The 22,734-nt window shown below is 33.1% G+C and overlaps 1 protein-coding gene across 1 annotated transcript in view; it reads left to right on the forward strand.

Annotated features, from left to right (window-relative positions):
• Positions 1–1,751: 1,751 nt before the first annotated feature.
• Positions 1,752–22,734, forward strand: part of LOC134847955 (tachykinin-like peptides receptor 86C) — a 46,709-nt gene continuing 25,726 nt past the window's right edge. Inside the window, exon 1 of the mRNA XM_063865256.1 lies at positions 1,752–3,117. Within this exon, the coding sequence (XP_063721326.1) occupies positions 2,489–3,117 (629 nt within the window). The 5' untranslated portion in view covers positions 1,752–2,488. The remainder of the gene's footprint in view (positions 3,118–22,734) is intronic.

Below are 22,734 nucleotides of genomic sequence, written 5' to 3' on the forward strand. Positions count from 1 at the left end.
ATATCGCGCGTTAATTGTCCCAAATTGGCCAAAATGGCTATCTTTAAACCCCCATAACTTTACGAAAATGATCACAGGTGAAATATCTTTTCAAATTTGAGCTCAGGACAACAATAGCTTTCGAATGATATAAAAAAAAATTCCGTCAAAAATGGCTAGTTAAAAAGTCGAATTTTGTCTGAAGAAAAAAAAACCCACCCCGAGCACAAATATTCCGTTACTTTCGTATCGAAAGTCAGAACAATAAAAAATCTTTTGGACAAATAAAAAAAGATCAATGAGAACATAATTGGTATAGTTTGATTAAGTCTTTGGGGAAACATCCAAGGAAAAAGTTGAAATAAATTCAAAAAAAATAATTCGAACCTTCCTTGAACGTAAAAAAAAATTGAGCAGTTGACTAATTAACTATTCTGTATTCGTTTTTTTTTTACTTTACAGCGTAATATCCACTACGCAAAATTACAATGAAAATATCTCGTTTTAAATTTGGGGTTTGAGGAATGAAAGCTAGAATGAGACTTTTAATGAAACGGGTGGTTTTAACGTCTTTGAAGCTTTTTTCAAAATTTAACGAAACTGTCAGAAAAAGAAATAAAAAACCTGATTTAGTCTTTTCAGACTTTTTTGAAAAAGTTCTTCCACACGCCAAGTATGATGAGTTTACTGTCTCATAAAACATATAACATAACTAAAAGCTTTTTTTTATGACTTTGAAACAATTTACGAGCCGAATTAATTGCTGTTTATGCTTTAATAGTCAAAAACATAATTCACATTATTTGTCCCAAATTGGTGAAAATGACAAATTTCAAACCCCCATAACAAGGTACCGCGACAACTCGAAATAAAAGACAACTCACAAAAGTCAAGGAAAGTGGCGTAACGCAAGGTTTTAAAATTAATGGAAAACGTTAATTTTGCATTAAGTGATGGGGGCGCTACACAGGCGATAACCGGCTCTAAATTTCGTATAAAGCCCTACGATCTGTTGGCAAGACCGCAACATGTTGGAGCAATTGCGGCGGTGAGTATATTGCGAGATGTTTTGTAATGTGAGTTGATTTTATTGCGATTTCTCTTTTGTTGCGAAATGCCGAATTATGCCATAGCTAAGCCCTTTAGAAAAAATAACCACTGGTAGTCTAGATTTTGTGAAGTTCAGAACAAAAATTCAAATTTTTAAAGCCTATCATTTTCACCAGCACAGCAGATGTTCAACTTTCAGTTTAGGGTCTCAACTTTCAGTTTAGGGTCTCAAAAGACTTTACTAAAAGAAATTTCCGTCACTTTTTTGTTGACACTCATTTTGTTCTAATTGTTTGAAATAAATTCAATTGTTTTTTTTTAAGTTTTCATGCTACTATTGCAAAAGTCCAAGATATCTGAAGAAGAAAAGAACCAACACTGAAATTTCTTTATTATTTTTTTTGCCATTTTTTTTTATTGCAAAACCCTGAAAGTATGCAAGATAGTATAATAATATGAAAGAAGTGATATCTTTGGATGCTTTTGTAGTTTCAAATCTCAAATCTTCATCTCCTATACTTGTCTGAACTGTAATCTTTGAGGGCATTTATAAAAGGTCGTATCAAAATTGATTTTACTTTGTACCTTTTCTTTCTCTCTTCTTTAATTTGACTATAGTTTTTGTTCTTATTTTGCTTTGATCACTTCAAAAATTTCCGACGGATTAAAATCACTAGAAATAGTTCTTCTTTTATTTTTATTTGACCGGTTTTTTTTTTAATTTAGGGCGTTTCGCGGATTGAGTTTTCTGCCCAAAACGGCCTGTAACTTGCGTGCCTTTTTTATTCTTTATTTTCAGGCGGATTATTTCACTTCTTTTTGCCCAATAGAATTTATTCACGTTTTCATTTGCTTTTACCTTTCAAACTTTTCTCAGTTGCTGGTCTTGATTTATCATTTTTCTCTTTTTGCACAATTATTTTGAATTTTTTCCCTGGCATATGTCATTTGGGGAAAATTGATGATATTTCAGAAAAACGAGTTTTTTCAAGCAGAAACTGCTTTTGTCATTCATAGTAGCCTCTTTTTAATATCCGTTGCTCTTTTGTGTTCCTAGAAGCAGAGTTTTTCAAAAGTACCTCATTAAAAATCGACAGTTATCAAGAACATTCGTTAAAGCTTAAATAAATATTACGTTTTCTTAGAAAGTCAGAAAAAAAGACTTCTAACTGATGGCGTCAAATTATCCACAAAAAAAATTAGTTTTTTATTTTGTCTCTACTTCATTATTGAATAATTTATTGACTTGACTAACTTAACTAATTGTATTTCATTATTGGATAAATTTATTGCTTTAGTTATTTCATTATTGAATAAAATTTTTGACTTGTGAGCATTGCTTTATTGTTCCTCATTTAGAAAGAAAAGACAAAAAAATGTACAATTTCGTTTTTAAAAATTGGTTTTAATCAAAAATTAGTTTCTTTAAATAATTCGCAGAAACCATCTCAGTCTTAAAATGGCAACAAACGATCTCAATTTTTCTCTAATGAACGATTCAGCTCTAGAAGAACTCAATTCTTGCTCAATGGTCGAAGATTGTCAAATTTCAGAAGCACTTTGGAAATTGAGCGGCATTCCTCAAGGTTTATTTTACATAATTGTTATATTTTTCTCGCTCTTTGGCAATATTATCGTAATAAAAACGGTGAAACAAGACCCTGAAATGTCCAAATCGTATTCCAACATTTTCCTGGTCAACTTAGCTCTTTGTGACATAGCTCAGGCAGGTTTGATGCTTCCTATTTTTGGGACAACCGCAGTCTTGGGGGACTCGTATATATTCCCGCCCATTCTTGGAAACGACATTATGTGTACCGTTTCCAAATTTCTTAACCAATTATGTCCAGCTGTGACTTGCTACACAAACACAATTATAGCTGTGGACCGATTCGTGGCTTTCGTGTATCCGTTTCGGAAAAGAATAACGAAACTGACAGCCTGTTTAATCATGGGGTTCACATGGGTGGTGTCGGCGGTGTTCTGCACAGAATTGTTCTGTCAGCCGGAAGTGGTGGATAACTGCTGGAGTGGGTGTCGCAAGCGAACCTGCATCAACAACTTGACCCCTGTGTCCAGATTTTTGGGGTGAGTGCAGGGGAACTGGATCTATTTTTTATAGTGTGAAATCATTCAATATGTTGAAAAATAGTGAATATAACATAATTTTTTGCATCACACTAGCTTGTCAGTTAAGTCTATACAATAAACTTTTTGAGTATGCATTACCATAACTTTACGTCATAATAATCCTTCATAACCGGGCCTCATATACATTTAAACTAACATACCACGTTCAAATTGTAGTGAGGATATTTAAACAACCCACTGATATTTGATTTTTGCGGGGTAAAACGAATCAAACTTAGTTGGCTGGAGTCAAGTTAGGGCTTTAGTAGAAGTGGTATGCGAGTCCTTGATAATAACCGGGGTCAAGTTTTCTGCCCATAGTTTTTCCATATGTAAAGTAGATGATTGAACCCGCTTCTTACTCCACTTTCAAAAACTTCCAAAAGTTGCCCAAACACATAAGCAAACACATTGCCCAACTTTATTAACAATGGGCATTTTTTACTTATTATTTCAAAAACTTGCTTGCAGCGCAAAAAATAGTGAAAATGTGGTCTCCCAAAATCAATTTGTTCGACCAGGTCTTTTCCATTCCCTCAACAGCTCAAATTTTCTATTTTGAACTTTAAGCGTGTTATAATTCCTTTACCCGTTATAATTGCAAAACGCGTGATGTTCCGATGCAAAATTTGTGCACCAAATGTGTTTAAAATAGTTAAATTGTTCCCCTCGCAAAATTTTATTTTGCTATGTTAACGTTCAAATAGTTTTTCAAACTTGAAATACAAAATCGTTTAAAATTCAGTTTCATAGTAAAGGCTTTGAAACGAATTGAAAAAATAAACGATTCTTATGGTTTTATTAAGAAATATCACTATTATTTATTTCAAATTTATTAAATTCGACTATTTTTAACTTTCATAGACACTGACAAGGAAACTCAAATGTAATCAATTTTTATGCACGGAACTACAGAGGAGCCCTCCTCGTGTTTTGGAACTTTTGGGCGCTTTTATCCTTTTCCGTGAAAACTTAGGAGAATTGTGAAGAACATATCAACCCGACCCATAAAAAATTCAGTATCAATAAGTGAAACCTATTTGATAAAAATTGGGATCTTTCAATCCCTTTTTCTAAAAATAGAGCTCATTCATAGAAACGGCCTTATAGAAATTAAACGTCAGACTGAAATTAAAACCAATAATGTCAAACTGGGTTGCTAGGATCGTATCAGATCAATTATAAATTATTAGTATAACTTATATAAACTTCAAACAAGTTGTTTTGAATTCATCTTGTGAAGTTTAGATGTATGTTTGTTGTATGACCTGAAAAAGAAAAATTGTGAATTAAAAAATCTAAAGTATCCATTGCTGAAAAGATTGCGCACAATTTTGATAAAATTAACAAATTATTTTATAAGATAACACTGAGCTTAGTTGCGCACATAGCTATTTTTCGAGCGATGAGCTTTCAAACCTGAAAGTTCTATTGAAAAAAAAATTGGTAAAATTGAAATAGTGGATTCCGCAAGCTAGAAATCTAGGCTTTAATAATGTTTATATTTGACTAGTGTCGATTTTAATGAAAGTTATTTCAACGCATGCAGATTTTAGTGCAGAATGTCTAAGCAATAGTTATTGATGTGCTTTCTCATCCGGGGATTCTATTGACAATAATGGATCTCACCAACAATTGCTCGGACACAGTGATGGATGTAGTTTTTCTCGAGATAGCGAGTTTTTAAAAAATCGAAATTTCAGTCGTCTTTTTTTAGGTCAAATATACATAATTTCTGTTTTGTTCTAAGACGATTTAAAAATCTTGTTCTGCAGAAAATGAGTCTACGCTGCTACAAAATTTGAAATAATGGTCAGAAATGACGCTAGCACACTTCTTGGAAGGTGTTTGAAAGCGCCATCAGAAAACTTTTGGAGCTGATTGACTAAAATTGGATTAGGCTCTTTTTCCTTTTCCCCCACCTGCTAATTTTTCTATGTAAATTTGTTGACCACATTGTCCGATTGTTATGAAAACTCACATACAGACTAATAAGGCCACGACAAACATATTTGGTCTTCATACTCTACCTCGTAAAACCACTCGTTACACTAATATAGTGAAGCTCGTGTGATTTTTTGGGATTTTTGAGGTCTGAGGATTGAACTACTAAAAGTGGATGAGGAGGAGCGTCTTACCTTTTCCTCCGAAGACTTTTTTGAAAAAAAAAATCAAACATTTTGTGATACGATCGATAATAACCTTTGCCCGTAATTGGAGATAGGTAATCATTTTTTAATATTTTTTTATATTTTTTTATTTTTTCCAATTTCGATTTTTAGAAACTAAGATTCTAAGGCAATTTTTAATTGTTTCCATTTTCGATCCTTAGATTCTAGGATTTTAAAGCGATTTAATACATGGGGGATGACCAACATACGAGCTGTTCAGCTCTTCACGTAGAGCCGCTTTTGTACCCCAGGCTAGGATCTACATGCAATTGTTTTGGTTATTTTCGGGGCTGGGTAGTTTTGCCTTACACTCAAGCAACGAACGCGGTTTATGATGGGCCTCGAACATCCGACCTTTTGATTGAGAGACGAAGAAGTTACCACTTCGCCACCTCTCCCTTAGGATATGGCTTGATATACATTTGAACAAAATTCCCTACAAAACTGCTCGCATATCACGGGGCGAACATCTGAATTTGTTGACTGCATTTTAAAACCAATTTAATTTTTCTCGGTTGAAAAATATCTATAAAAAAAACTTTTTTCTTTTCATTTTTTCTTCAATTCATCCCCCCATATGTTACTGTACGTTACAAAGCTACAGAGCTTTTTTTTAGCGCCTTGTATGTTGATAATACGTCCAAATGAATTGCCTCAATTCAATTTGGAACGCGTTATTCCGCCGCTTACGCAAGCCATTAGAAGGCAATAAATCGTGCGATAATTATCCCAAATTGACCAATTTAGCAATTTTCAAACCCCCATACCTTTACAAAAAACGATCATATTTGACAAATAAAAATGAATTTGAGCTCATGAAAGCAATACTTTTCAGACGAAGTAAAAAATTTACCAAAAATGCTTTATTAAAAGTTCGAAAAATGACTGAATAAAAAACAACCTCACAAAGCATAAGTAATCCGCACTTTCTGGGAAAACCGGAACAATAATACTATTTTTATCATTCGAGCACTCGTGGTATGTTTAATTTAATGAGTCGGATATCTTCAACTACTCCCTTTTGGTAAATAGCAACGAATTTCCACCCCTTTTAAGAGCTAAATCAACTGTTCAGTATATGAGAATTTTGAGCCTGGCAACAAATGTCCCTATCTTTTTGCAAAAAAGTAATAATTTAAGAGATCCATTGGCCCAAAATATTTTAGGTGTTTACGCATTTATATTTTAAATAAGAGAATCTAAACATTCATTGACATTAATATTATTTTTCAGCATCCTTTCTGAAAGATTATTCAAATAAAAGTCACTGCTGTGGGCGAAAATTTACAATATTATCTATATTAATTTTAATGGTTGGCTAGTACTTAAAATTTTGTAAAACTCTGTAGCCGCATAAGCAAAAAACCTAAATCAGCTTCTAATAAACGAACGCCTGTCAAACCTAAAATTTTCTGGAATGAGAGGAGGGGCGGATTTTCAAGAATTTTTTTGCCGACGGTTGAAAACTTTTGTTGAAATTTCAATGATGAGCAATCAACAGTTATGACTTTTTGAGCTCTGCGCAAATCCCAGATTGACCAAAACTGGTAAATGAATAAATCTGAGCTGCGCTGCGGGTCATTTTATAAGAAAAAAAAAACAAACATAGTTTTGTAGCTTTTTCAAATGGTTTTGACACAAAGTTTTTGGCGCCCCCATCCGACATTTTCATTTTCCTTAAAATTAGTATATTTTTTGGAAGTTACGAATGTGACTACAAAAAAAAAGAAAAGATATTGGGATTGAGGCCGAAGTTTCTCATGCTTTGTACAGTTTGCCAGTGCAAAACGCATTAAAAAAATTTCACCACCAATTATGTTCATTTATGGAAATCATATCGTATTTTTATGAGACTGCTGTTAAAATAGTTTCAGTGTATGCCATCTATTTTGTATACTTTCAAACTGGCGAAATTTATGCAAAATGTCCAAATTATTTATTTGTTTGGACAGTACAATTCATTGTCAAACTCTCAAAACATCATAATATATCTCAAATTGCTGAGAAAAAAATGACCTTGACCGGGCTTGGTGTTATTTCATCCGATGAGTTCTTTTTCTGCTATTTTTCGGACCTTTGGGACCAGAGGATTAATCCAGATGCAAAGGATACCTTATTCAACTAAAAATTAATTAAAAATAGTAGCGTTCTGCGCTTGTGCAGGAAGGGAGAAACGAGAGAGAATTGTTAAATTTAGATTAAATTTTCACTTTCAATTACGCTACACCCCATAACACACCTGATTTGGAAAACAATCAGGTTAAAAGTGCGCAATGGGATTAATTTTTTTACCCTGGAATCTGCCTTAAAAAGATTTGCGATCAAATAAAGCAAGTCTTTGGTGGAACAATTTTTTTGAACTATTCTCCCCCTTTTAATTCTCCAAGTTTTCTGCTTATCTGAGCAGAGATTCAAAAAAAGACATCCATTCCCGCTTAGTACCTAGAAAATATTTTCCCCGTAGAGGACTAATTAATCGGCTAAAAATTTTAATTTTACTTCGTAATTTTTCCTAGAAAATTTTTCCTCAAAGAAACCAAGGGAAGCTCCAGTCTTTGGCAACTATTGAGATACTATATTTAAACAAATTTGACCTTAATTTCCTTTAAGTAAAGAATCAAAAAAGGCAGGTGCTTTCAATCTATTTATATTAAAACGGATCAGCCTGAAAAAGAGTAACCGATAAACACTCGGGAAAATGGTTGTAAAATATTTGCATACATCATAAAGCCTGCTGCTGAAGACATAATTTTCTTAAAAAACGAACAGACGTGCAGAAGACAAAAACAACTAATGCTCCTTAAAAAAATTAGTTTTAATTGTACTCTTTTTAAAAGTTTTCGTATTTTCCCCAAACAAGACCCAATGCATTTTTCTCATCTTGGACGCAAAATAACTTTCTTGATGAATTAAATTGATTAGCATTTTTGGACAAAGGCGTTTTTAGTATTCAATACATTTTGTGTTTCATTCATTCATCCTTTGGTTGGTGCCAAACCACAAAATTTTTTTCCACCGAACTTCTTTTTGGCAGTTATTTGTCCTTTTAGTGAGCAGTGGTGAAGTAGTTACGTCTCCGCCTCTCAATCGAAAGGTCGGATGTTCGAGGCCCACGATGATCCGCGCTCGTTGCTTGAAGGTGAAGCAACATTACCCAACCCAGAAAAATAACCAAAAAAATTGCATGTAGTTCTTAAACAGGGGCACAACAGCGGTTCGCCGTGATGAGCTGTAAAAGCTCTTGTATTAGTCCTTTCCCCCGTGGAGTAATGGTCTTAACCTTAAGGGAAAAGACTGTTTGTGTTTTTCTATAGTTACCTTTTGCAGCTAAAACTTATTCTGTTTTGAGGTGTCTTCCGATTGCATGTTTTAACTATTCAATTTTAAAATTAAGTTGGCCTGTCATACTTTGATTAGACTTCTATAGTATCGAGAAACGACTTTTTTTATTCAAACAGAAGAAAAATAATTTACACCTATTCTATTTTTTTTTCGTTTTCTTTTAGTTTCAATTAGTGTGGTTATCAGTGGTACCAAAAAGTTTCATTAATCTGGTGCAATGCAATTAGAATAATTTTAATTTGATACTGCCACAGAAATCTGTTCTGAATGGGATTTAATCTGCGTTTACGTGCCCATTCAAAAAGTAATTTGGATAAACTACTTCTGCAAACAGTTCTGCTTACGTTACAAATTTATTCTCATGGTGACGATGAGGGTAAAAAATTAGTGATAAAGACTTATAAAGTTTAAAAATTTGGTTCTCGGGCACTTATTGTAATAAGCTTTTTCGAAAAAAAAACTTGAATGGCATATTTACGCATTGAGCCAATACACAAATCACTGAGCTTGGAATTTTCATCTTTGAGATGAAAAAGACTGCTTGTATTACAAGGCAAAGTCTTGGATGTTCCGACTGTCCCTTAATTCATATCGAATAGTTTTTGGGAAAAACATTGAAAACTTATACAGGACAATATCAAAGTGTAAAATTTTGAGTCATACTAAATTAATACGACCAATTAGCTAGCCTCATATCAAATTGGAACAATTTTGTTGTGCGGGAATAATTTAATACGCATAACTAATTCGCATTACGTTCTCAGCAGTATAAATAAACTCTTCAAAGCGCGCATGAATTAGTCAAGAGCATGACAAATTTGGCAAATTTCAAACCCCCAGAACTTTACAATAAGTAATCGGAGATGAACTATCATTTTATATTTGAACTCAGGAAGTCGCTAACTCCAATGGGTTATAAAAAATTTTGTTGAAAATTATTATTTCGAGCAGTGAAAACTGACTGAATAAAAAAAACCACACCGAGCATAAATATTCCGTTTTCTTCGAAATGCGGAACAAAAATATTGTTTTTCATCCGTGGCGAACTTCATCCGAAAATATCTCAAAACGATATTTTCTAGTCGTTGCTAGAAGAAAAAATTATTTGATAGAAAGTGCTACGCAAGGAAACATTTGATGACCCTAGGCTAGAAGATAATTCGATGATGACATATTTGAAAAAAAAAATTTTCCTGATTTTTTTATTTGGTATAACTTCAAACCGGTTTAAGATTTTTTTTGCGTTTTTCTGGCTTTTCGCTGAAATATAACTTGAATTACGTAATGTTCTTCTAGTCTTCCAGTCAGGTTGTATACCAAATTTTACTTCCAGTTTTCCATGAATTTTACAAGTTACCCCAGTACGTTTTTCGTCTAATTGATTGCTGCCGTGTCTCTGCAACGACACTCTCACCAAAAATAAGTGTAAAAGAATTGATTTCCTATAATTTCCTGGCTATAATTTCTTGGCTGTATTGAATTCACAACCTATCACAGATCTCAAACCACACGTTTATTCATCGCGTTACTGTCGCTGAATCAACCAGATTAATTTTATAATAACTACTGAAAGCTTTATCACTGAGTTTTCTCTGATTCCTTGATGGCAAAAATTGTACTATCAGAGCTAAACCTTCGTAATAATATCACTAATTGATCGCTGAAAAAGTATCGAAAACAACACTGATTCAGCAAAGAAGATCTTGGCAAGTTCATTCTGGAACTTGAGTAATCAACATAAGAGCAATTAGGAGAGCAACTCATGTGCGGATAGTTTTTATCTGGCGTTATAAGAGTTATTCAACACTGCTTGTTGCACACTTGATAGACCTCTACATGTAATTTTTTCTGATCCTTCCTTTTCTGTGTTTCCTCTTGCTTGCTTCAACAATTAAAGAGCGCATTTAGGATTTATATCATAGAAAGCAGTAATTACATTAGTTACAAATAGTAGATTGCACTTGTTCGGGTGAATTAGTCTCAAAAGAGGCTTCTACTCTTAACGTCTCAACTAGTTCAAGCAAAAAAATTGAGTAACTTGCCAAAAAATTGATTGATTCGATGTCCTCACCTCTATGAAAAGTGGAAAAAAAATGATTATAATGGATTTTTGTGGTCTAAAACATTTTCAGTTTAATCGATTCCCATGTTAGGCTTAGACAACAAAATTAGACAAAAAATTGGATTTAAATCCATTTTTTCTGGCAAAATTATAATGCATTATAATTCATTTGAAATACATTATAATGGATTACAAAACAAGTACAAAATCATATTAAAATGGATTTTTTTCTATGAGTAATGCAAAATCTTTGCAAAGTGAGTGTTTGTCCTACTCCTTTTCTAAACCTAAAATTGCAAAAAGATTTTGTTGACCTCTCCCCCTAACATTCGGCCCTTTGCTCCCTTACAACCCCCAGTCCAACGTTTGACTCTTTGCCCCCTTCCCACGCTTGAACAACCCCCCCCCCCCACCTGGCCTTCTGAGACCCCCACGCTGAGCCATCCCCGCCTCACCTGAATCACCCGACATCCGCACCTGAACTAACGACCCCCCCCTCCCCCCCCCCCCCCCCCCCCTCCCAACCACTTGACCCCCACCCTCTGATCCGGTTCAAGTATGGTGAGTGCGGGGAGGGGGGGGGGGGTTGGTTCAGGTGGGGGCAGGGTTGGTATTGGTTCAGGTGGGATGTGGGGGGTGTAAGTGTACAAAGGGGGCAAAGGGGCAAACATTGGAGGGAACAAAGTTCAGCTATTGAGTAACATAAAAAGAAGCAAACTGTCAAATTTTTTAAATAATCAAAAATAACCAACTTTAGTTTAAATCGTAGAAAAGACTTTATGTGTATTGGAATTCGAATCTCAAAAAAGTGAGAAAAAGCGATTATAATTGAGTTTTATTGTCAGCGTCCACAAAAAAAAATTTAAAAAAAACGATTATAATGGATTAAGAATGGATTTTGTTTCCTTGAAAAATAGTAATAATGTAATAAATTTTTAATTGACTATAATCATTTTTTTCCTTTTTGTGGACACTGACAGTGAAACTCAAATATAATCAATTTTATTCATAGAACTCCAATGCGGGCAGCATTTTGTTATCTCAGTTCACTACGGAGTTATTATTCCCTTTCGCGTTTTTTGCGTTTTTTTGTGACCAACGCAATTTAAATTGGAGTCCTGTCTAAGAAAAAAAGATCCAAGTAAAGAATTGGTTCAAAATACAAATTTAAACCGGTTAATTTTTGCAAAACGCCTTGACATTTGTAACTGCATATCAAACAATTATCGCATTTCACCGCCAATAAATGAGTACGACAGATAGCTTGCAAAAAGAAGAAATAGGAACTTGTTGACAATTTTTCCCCTAATGGAACTTGTGAACCACATTCCAGACTGATTTATTTTATCAACGGAAGCTCTTTTTTTGGGACTCAAGGCCGTTTTTTGAATCTAGTTTATTTTCAAATAGTTCCACTGCTGCAGCCAAATTCGCCCAGGCTGTGGCAGACCCGAAGGTACTGAAGCTAGAGATCAAATCTTCACACTCTATATCAGACCTGTTCAGACCTCAATATACAGAAAGGTTTTTAATATAGTTCCATTTAAATTGACTCTGAAAAAAGTGATAGTGACGCGATTCGAAAAGGAATCACACATATTAAATAATTATTTTTCTTAATGTTTGTTCAAAATTTGTTTTCGAATTTGTTTTTCAAAAAATGTTTTTTTTTTGAAATTTTTTTTCTATCAATGCCAGTTCAGTAGCAAAAAAGCCTGAATACTCATAGTTTCTTTCATTTTTTTTCCTGCAAAACTATAACTTTTTGTTTGTAAGGTAATTCAGGTTTTGTATTTGGCATTCCGCGTCAACCTAAGTTCTTTTTGATTAGAACCAGACGCTTTGCTCTGTTTAAACTTACGCTTAAATCTGAAATCACGCAAAAAAACTCCAGCTATTTTTTTGACCATTGGTACGAAAATGAGTTAGTTTCCCAATTTACCGCAAAGAGCTAGATATCACCCATTGATCAGATTGAAAATTTCTATAAGATTCTAACTATCGTTTTGCTCCATGGTTTTTGATGATCCAGGATTACTGCGTTTGGAACTGAATGAGTCGGAACTTGAGAAGATTTTAAATCTGTTAAATATTTGGTGAAGTTTAAGAAATGGTGAAGTTTGGTGAAGTTTATATGACTAGCACTTTTTGTCAACCCGGGTAACAATTTCTTAATGAAAGAATTTTACTTTTTTACTTTTTTAGTAGATAAGTTGTTCTTAAATTTGAGAAGCCAAATTGAATTCAGATAGCCTGCAACAGACAAAAGTAATGACCAAATAAGAGAAACGACATAATTGAAACAAGATATGGTTTTTTTGGCCTCGCCAAATCTCGTCTACCACAATTCCGTGCCTGAGCGTCTGTGAGACTTGAATCAGGATTTTTACGAAGCTAGGAGTTGCGTTATTCATTATGCAAATTAAGACTTCGATAACTTTCTTTTTTGTGTTTTTGAGCGCATCGTTATCGCGAACCATCTTCTGCTACTTTATAGTAGTTGTTTTCTAAAAACTACCTCAATCAAAACTTAAGAAATTGTTAAGTGGTCGTTTTCATTTCTGCCAACTATTTTATTCTTCAAAACTTTTGGGTCGTCTTTTTTATTTCTGTCAATAATTTCTGCAACCGTTTTTATTTAGTTTGGAATCTTCTTTTGCAAAGAAAACAAAAAAAATAAAAAAAATTAGAACTTTGATTGTACCTATTATAACTAACAATTCAAACTCTCGAATACAGTTTTTCATGTTTGCACAATTGGGCAAAAAAAAGAATTCCAAACAATTGAACAAAACTTTTGTTTTTGGAATTGTTCAGCATTTTTTTCACGCTGTGTTACCTCGGAGCTGTTATACAGCGCCGTTCTCGGTCGCTTTTGCTTGCCGTTTTCATACGCCCATAACTCTTCGAAAATCTATCTCAGAAATGAGGACTTAAATTAAATTCTAAGACAACTTCAGTTTTTAAAATTTCATCATAACGATTATTTTCGGGAAAAAAAAATAATGAAAAAAATAGCTCAATATTTTCTTCGATATAGGTAATTAAAATTTAAAACCAGCTTCAGCCTTAGCAAAATAATTGAATATTATTCTCTAAAACTTAGACAAAACTGATTTTTTTGAAATAGATTTTACAAATTCGTTTACGCATTCTTTTAGATTATAAATGAAGATGCTATTACTTCCTTTTTGATGCGTTTTCTAATGAAAGCTTATTGATTGTCAAAAACAAAGGCATTTTTGAAAGGAAAATCGTTTAAGAACAAGACAAAAACTCAGACTATTTCTTAATCCTCTTTCAAATGCTCCGTCGAGTGTCTGAGAAAAAAGTTTTGATAAGCTCCGCAACTTCGTTTGTACTTTTAGATTCATTAAATGACATTTTGGTACTCAGGAAGTAGAAACTGAAATTTCCTACAAGAGCAATTTGATTAATATAAGAACATTTTGTATCATATAAAATATTTTCTTTCTTCCTTTCTCTTCTTGAGTTTTCAATTGACAAAAAATTAAAAGATATGAATTGGATTCAATTATATTGCTTAATTACAGAAGATAATTCAATGTTAGTCGATTGTAGATTGAGATAAAATAGCCGTTCATACGGGCGTAAAACAATCATGGTCGACAAAGGTACCGACCTGTACACTAAAGAAAAACTAACGGGGAAATCTCTCGTGCGAAAACTAACGAATGAGCAAAATTTTGTTTTACCAATTTACCAATCGAATGAACTATCCATTCTAAGCTATCTCAAAACGCTGTAAAGACATTATTTTTGACAAAAACTTTGGCGACAGAAGCAAATAATTGAAGAACAATTTTGTGATTTTGAATCTTTTTTATGCGCGTTGTCGCCGGGTTTTATCTCAAGACACTTTTTTAATGTTTCCTTTTTTTTAGTTATATCCTGGAAAGCTAAGAAAATGTTGCTTTCCGGATAGGCAAAAAATAATTATTTTTGGATAGCCGAAAAAAAATTGTTGCCAGTTAGCCGAAAAAAAAACTTTTGTTCCCGGATAGCCCAAGCAAACCTTGCGTATATAAGTAGTCACACTTTTATTGCTATCTAATTTAAAGAAAACTAAACTTTTACCATAAAAAATGCTTAATTTATTGGATTTATTGTTAGCTTAGCTCCGAAAAAGATAGTTTAATCGTTTGATAAAGTTTAGTTCAAATTTTGTGATGAATTTGCCTGTTTAGTCATATTTTGTTTTGTTGCTTATTACCTTAATAAGAATTTTGTAGTTTTTTGGTTATCCGGGAATGCGGCTCTGTGGGTACGCACCCTTCGCACCCTTAAGGGTTACGTAAAAATAAGAGACAATCAGGTAATTACATTCGTGAATAAGTAGACAAACACTATATTAACTAATTAGAATCAAGATTTGAAAAACAAACCTACGAATTAAATAATCAGTAATTGATTATTTTGAACGTATGCATTGTTTTATTGATTCAGATTGGTTAAAATTCTAATTGCCTACTTACTGACGAGTATGAACACGCGGTTTTCTAGTTGCAGATCGCACTCCCACCTTGAGGTACGGCACAACCCGTACCACTCAGTCAGGGCAAATTAAGAGGGAAGGAGGGACAAACAACCTCCCCCCAAACCCTAAAATTTTTCTGAAGGCGTTTTTAGCGCCAATATATACTTATTTTGGAGGGGAGAGCAGGGAAAATAAAGAGCAATTCTTGGGTCAAAAACTTTCAAAAATTCCTCAAAAACAGCAATTTTTGGTCAAAAATCTTTTTTGTCAAATTATTTTTTAAAAAGCTCAAAATTGGCATTTTTAAAAGTTTTGTTAAAATAGACTCTATAAAGTGTGCTGGGAGCGCTTTATAGAGTGCTTATGAGTGGGCGCTTGTGAGAAACCATTTTTTTGTTTTTTTTTCTTCTGTGGGTACGGAAAACTTAAGCATTTGTTAACCAAAAATTTTATTATAGTTAATATTTTAAATTTTTGTGTCCACAATAATGACTTTTTTGAATAATGTGTCAGAAAGGGTGCTGTTTTTTTTTTCTTAAGTGGCCCAATTTTTAATTAATCGAAACATTTCTAATTCAAGATAGAAATAGAACTAGTGCCAAAGAAATTTTAAATTCTTTTTTTTTATAGTTGCGTGAAGGCTTACAATATTGTGGGTCATTGGATCTCTTTAACTATCCCTCTTTGCAAAAATGGGGGGAGATTCGTTACCAGGTTCAATATTCACAGATGCTGAATCGTTGAATTAGTTCTCTATCAGAAATGGCAATTCGTTAGTAGGTACTAAAGTGCGATAGTTAAAGAAATCCGGGCCGTTTAATTAAAACTACCCAGTGCTCAAATGATAAAAAGATTATTATACACCCTACTGACTTGTTCAAATTTCCACAAGTTTGATTCAAAAATTGATTCTAAACAGCAGTTACGAGTTATCGAACTTCCGTCAAATTCGTTGACCGAAAAAAGTTTTGCCAACAGTTAAAAATTATCTAAGAATCTACCGAAGAAAAATTCTTTGAAGAAGCCGCTGTCCAGAAAACTGAAAGGCGGGGATAAGAGCTCGGTCACACCTCTGCTCAGTTTAACTACTCTACCCGTTTTGTAAATTCTGTAAGCCGACCTAGTCTTGTTTCCTCTTTACTCTGCAGGGCGTCTTCTCAAAATATGGCGTAGTTTCAAGAATACTGTTGCTGATTACTTAAAATATTTCAAATCTTTCCCGTATTTCTAAAGTATCGGCCTTATGTCTTTGAGAACACAGCAGACTAGCGTTCTATTTTTCGTGTCCATTTTGTGTTGTTTTCAAAACAATTTAGAGAAATGTTCTAAGATTTCGATTCAATCTGGGCAAAAATGAGGGCAAAAGAAGAAAACAATTTGAAACTGCGGGGCGCATGAAATATTAGGTTTTGAATCAAAGCTTCAGACGATAATCTTCGAATAAGTTAAGTTTTATATAAAAGTGGTGAGCGCCAGACATTTTTACCAAGTTTGGTATTCAGCGCAGCTGATGCAGAGGGCACTCTTTCTTCTCAGGAATCAAATTTTTTCATTATAAAAAGTTCCAAAAGATCGAAAGAAATTATTTAATCGTTCGATTTTGACTGACCCGACCTGAAATGTTTCCTAAAGAGTTCGCTACAAAAAAATCGCATGAATGATAATTTTATATCATAAGCATTCAAAACGTCAAATAACGACTAACGACTTTATCTGATTAAAGGGTCTAACCTAAATTATGAAATTTATCAAAAAAAATTCAAACTCGTTTTCATTTTTTAATGAAGTTTATTGAAATCTATTAAAAATCTTCCTTATCAAAAATAAATTCTTTGATTGCTCGTCATTTGAGCGGATCTTAGTCTGCAGTTTTCATTTACTCTTTTGATGAGACATTGTCAATTTGTCTGAAACTGCTTCTCTCTCGCTCATTTTAGGCGCTTTGCAAGATTTTAACTTAATCAGTCAATTGCAGAAACAGTATATTGTACATCGGATACTTATTTTATTTAGTTCAAATTTTTGTTTTTAGGGGTTTTTGATAGTTGCACTAATTTTTATTTTTATATACGGAACGCTATTCCGGTTAACAAAAACTATTTTTATCTTTGCTTCTTTTAAATATTTAGCTCCCAATTGGGAAATAAAAAATAAAATTTAGAGATCGTGTTAACACATTTTACTTTCGTAACTCATTTTAATTAGTGAAAGGCTATAGGCAGAGAGAATTTTTTTGTACTGAAAGCTAGTAACAGTTTCAGGTATCTTCAATCATCTTCTGATATCAAGAAAAGTTTTCAAAAAACTATTGCGTCAAAATTTTGAAATACGAATAGAAGTAATGCAATTTGATGCAACGAAACATTTTGTGCTTATAATTTTTTCTACAATTTCCTTCTGACTATTTATCTTAAGAGAGACAATTTTTTTTTGCTTTTACCAGAAAAGTGGTTGGTACATGAATATTATCATAAAACTGTTGTTTCTGCGATTCGCAGATGATCTATCGATATGAAGAAGAGTCAAAATTAGTTTAAAAAAATGGCACTTGGATACCAGGGTTGACCAAAACCTCTTATCATACAATCATTACGAGGCCAAACTGTGCACTGAATAGGAGCACAGTTTTGTGTCTCTATGTTTCTGGACTTCAGAGACAAGTCTTTAAGCATGTTAAAATTTTGTCGGAACGATCAAAGAGAACAAAAGAACAAAAGAAGAACGAAAAAGAGTGTCCTTGTTGCGGAATCCGCTTACAATTCACAAAACACACAGTTTGGCCTCGTAATGATTTTCATATATGAAAAACTTCTTGCCATACAGTTCCATACAATTCCATACGTACAGAAAATTGTATAACATTGTATGTTATGATAAGCGTTTTTCCATATATGAAAACTGTATGACGAGCATTTTTCCATACATTTCATGTATGGAATTCTATGATAAGCGTTTTCGGTTTGTGGAGGTCAACCCGGGTAATTTATACAGATTACATACAACTGCTCGTATTGCGGCGAAGTTCTGAATGTGCCGACAGCATTTTAATATCTGAAACAAACTTTATATAGAAAATTGATAAAATATTTTTCCACACGCTAAGGTAAGTATAAAATGATGAATTTAGCATGTATAGTCGTTTTAGTATTACAAATAACTAACCTGAAATCAGTCTGGATGATTTATGAGACAAATTTAATTGGCACTCACGCTTTAATATCACGAAAAATATTGCGCTGTACAGAAATACAGTGCAGTTTTCAATTCATCAGTTCATACATTTTCCATATTTTGCTCTATTTGTTTCTGTCAACATCAGTGCAGTTGCATTTATGATTGTAACAACACAATGATTCACTAGGTCAGGCATGAAATCAACGCAAAGTAAGACATAAAAGTAGCATCTAAAACATGCCAAAAGATTTTACCAAAAAATATACGCATAACTTGTGGCTCTCCATTTTTTTTACTTCTGAATTGCTGGGTTTTAGGGCGATCGCTGGACTAGCAGAAAGGTCGACTAGCATAAAAGTTGGATAACATGAAAATGTATCGACTAGCATAAAATTGATAGCTTTATTTCTCAGAAATACAAAACAACAATCACAATCTGTTCAAATTGAACCAAATTTGCATTTCTGAGAAAAAGAAAATTAAGCAAATGAGAAATTAAGCAATTAACTAGCAATTAAGCAATCAACTTAATTCGATCAACTTGACAATCATACTGATCAATCAAATCAACATTCTCCGCCCCCCTCTGCCCAAAAAAATCCCCTCCCCAAAAAGACCATTAAGATCCTCCACCCCCAGCTATCAATGTAAATTTGCTCTATTCATGTAAATTTGCGCTGCATGTAAAATGCTCTATTCTGATTGGCCGAAAACTTAAACTCAAGGCAAAGTTAACATCCTGCCCCCTAAACGTCTTTGGGAGGATGTTAACTTGGTCAAACTTAATTAGAGAGTTCGTTCGAAATGCATATTTTATAGAGAAAATTTTTTCAAAATTACAAATTACAACTTAGTTAAGGGGGATATTCTACGGTCCGTCACTAGGGGGCTGATCCATATTTTGCGTATAATGGTTAGTCAAAAATTTTTTGCTAGTTCATACATTTTCCAATTTTAAAATTTTTATTGTAGTCGAGTTTTATGCTAGTCAATACACCGCCAATTTTAGGACCACAATCTATCTCAAATTGCAGTGTCATGGCTATCAGATCATATAACAAGGTTTTTTTTCAAATCAAACGCATTTTTTCAAAGTTAATGTTAAATTTTTCAATTTAATTTGATCTATTCAACTAGATTACTTAATTCTGCTACTTTTTGATTTTATTTGAATCCATACACACCCTTGATCTATATCAATTGAACTTAATCTATGCTACAGTCTGATTCATATCTGCTGATTGGATCTGCAACATTATTTCTGTCTGTTAATTTAAACACCAAGCAGCAAATTTTTTAACTTTGGAGTTTGTGCTCGGTGTGGTTTTTACTTAGACAACTTCCGACTTAATAATCATTTTGTTAAGTTCCGGGGTTTGAAAACTGTCAATTTGACTGATTAGGAAAATCAACTTACGACATTTTTGTCTTATAAAATCTATGCGGTAATGAAATCACTCAAAACAATTTTCAATCAAACAATTTGTATAATTAATCATAACTTACCTTACGCAAAAACTAAATTTTTGTACTTAAGATAACAACAAAGGGATTTAACGAAGAAAAACCAACTTTTTTCTCGGTTGTTTCATCAATTGTTTTAAGCTTAAGTTTTTCATCAACGCTGAAGAGCAGCCGGAATGTTCGAGACATTGCATTGACACGAGCAGTCTTTTTTCAATCTTTTTAGAAAACTTATTCTCTTTTGATTTCAAGTTTTTATCAAGCAAGTTTTTTCTGAGATATTTGTGTTTTTTCCTGAGATATTTGTGTATCAATAAAATATCTCAGATATTTGTGTATCTGAATATATTTTTGTATCAATAAAACCCAAGACCTAGTGGAAAAACCGAGCTGTATAAAAAGCTACAATTATTAAAAGAATTTTTCTCGGCGCATTATGAGTTTCATCAATTAAAACATGAAAAAAGCCTAATATAAAAAAGTTAACGTCTTAGTTCTCAATCAGACAATCTAAAATTGTGATTTCTTATCATATGTGAATTTTGAATCTATTAACTTAATAAGACTGCTCATATCAAGGCAACGCCCTGAAAATTTCGATGCGATATAATTACTCTGGAAGAAATTAAAATGAAATAATTGATGACATTTTCAAAAAAAGAGAAAAAAAAATCATTTTTCAAATGTTTTTTTCCCTTAAATCAGCCCCCCACACGCTATTTAAAGTACGAAGTGATCTTTTTTTGCATATAGCAAAGTATTAAATAGGAAAAAAAGCATGCCTCAATCCAATTTGGAATGATTTCTAATACGGATTAAAACTCCGGTTACCTTTTAAATAGCACGAAAGACATCACAGATGAAATATTCGAGCTTTTTAAAATTCGACATCAAGACAACAATACTTTTCAGATGATATAAAAAATCCGTCAAAAATGGCATCTTAAAAAGTCGAATTTTGTCTGGAGAAAAAAACACCTGAGGACAAGTGTATCGCCCTTTTCTTCGAAAGTCGGAACAAAAAAATCAGTAATAATGAATGATGAATGTAAGATTAAAATCAAATTAGCAATGTGTCTGATTGATTTTAAATCGCCTATACTAAATACTGTTTTAATACTAATACTGTACTACTACTCAAAACTTGCTCTGCACCATGAATTTGGGACCATATTTTGGTTATAACACATGGTTCGTTTTTTATATTTCTATTTGACAAAAAATTATGTTTCTTAGTTTCAGCAAAACTTGAATCTTTCTTTTTATGTCTGTTTTTTAATGCTTTTCTCAACACTTTTTTTGAAGGTTTACAAGGAGTTTCGGCTTAAAAACTCTTAACCACTGTAATGAATCAACCAAGCTCTTCAAATATATTTACTGATTTTAGGCAACTGTTGACAGAATTTTATAACCTTCGTCTCTGAGTTCTATCCTATGAGTTCTTTCGGCTGGTTATCTTCACCACTCGCGCCCCCTCGACCAAAATTAATTCAAGAGCTTGATGAACCAGTTTATTGGTTGCTAAAATCAAATTTAATTTTCTACAAATTTAAAATGTCTTAATTTTCCACTTTTTGAAAGTGATTAAACTTAAGCTGGTTTGTTCCGCTCTAAGTTCGGATAAATTTCCTTTTTCAAGTTTAAAACTAAATATGTTCAAGAATTTTGTCGAACGTTTTTTTAGGTCGACCAAATTGTTTTTCTGATAGCCCCACATCACTAAAAAGACCTTGTTTTGGCCAAATTTTCTGTGCCGTAGGCAAAATTTTGAAAAAAAACAGGCCAAAAAAGGCGTTTATAGACAATTTTTGAAAAAATTTAAACAAAAGATCGCGTTTTTTCAGCGCTCGCCTCCATCTCAAAATTAGTATATTTTGGAGCCGAAGGCACCTTTAGAGTTAGTCAGCCAGAAATGGATATCTCAAAATAGTACAAAGGAGGCACTTAATTTTTTTCCAGTTATATTTCGTTTTAGTCCAAAATGAAATGTATCTGAAAAAAGACTGAGAGCAAATTAGTTCAACATGCTTCCGTTATTGTTCCCACCATTTTCGAATAAATGACGGAAAATTTGTGCTCGGGATGGATTTTTTGTTCCGAAAATTTCCAAGGATTTGTTTTGCTCTTGAATTTATTTGCGGACATCCTTCAACCGTTTAATATCTTGTTTTTTTGTCGTTCACAATTTCATTTCTTGACATCAAGTAACAAGTATCCAATATCATAAAACGTTTTCTAATATGGATTAGCATATATGAAAACTGAACCGATTATTTAAAGTCGGAACAAAAATTAGGTGGGCGGAGCGTTCGGGGCTAATCATGCAGAGCAACAGGATACCCTTGTTTGCGTCCAACTTATTTTTCTACTTTAAATTCGAGACATGGTATGGTTGTCTTGATGAAATATTATCTAATTGAGGTGGGAAAACTGATACAATTGAGAAAAAAAACCTTTTCCGTTTTCAGGTGTTCTGAAATTGATCAAATTTCATACTAATAGGTTCACTTAGATCAGAATAATTTATATTTTTTGTATTGCTTTATTTTAAATGCCTGCCAAAAAATTGTTTAAAAAATTGTTGCTCCGACGCCCAGTAAAAGTAGAAGGAGACCTTAACTAAATGACCAACAAGACTAGCAAAGCCCTGAATGTTCTCATTGCCCCTTAATCTATTTCGAATAGATTTGGGAAAATAAAATATTGAAAATGATAAGTTTTGGAACGTTTTTTTTTGTGCGAGACAATTCACCACGCCTAAACAATTCGCTATACGCTTTCAGGATTCTGAAAAAATCTTCACAGTTCGCATAAATTAGTCCTGAGCATGGCCCCCTGGCTCTGAACTTATTTACAAAAGCTTA

This window comes from Symsagittifera roscoffensis, chromosome 6 (genome assembly GCF_963678635.1).
Source record: "Symsagittifera roscoffensis chromosome 6, txSymRosc1.1, whole genome shotgun sequence".
NCBI lineage: Eukaryota > Metazoa > Xenacoelomorpha > Acoela > Convolutidae > Symsagittifera > Symsagittifera roscoffensis.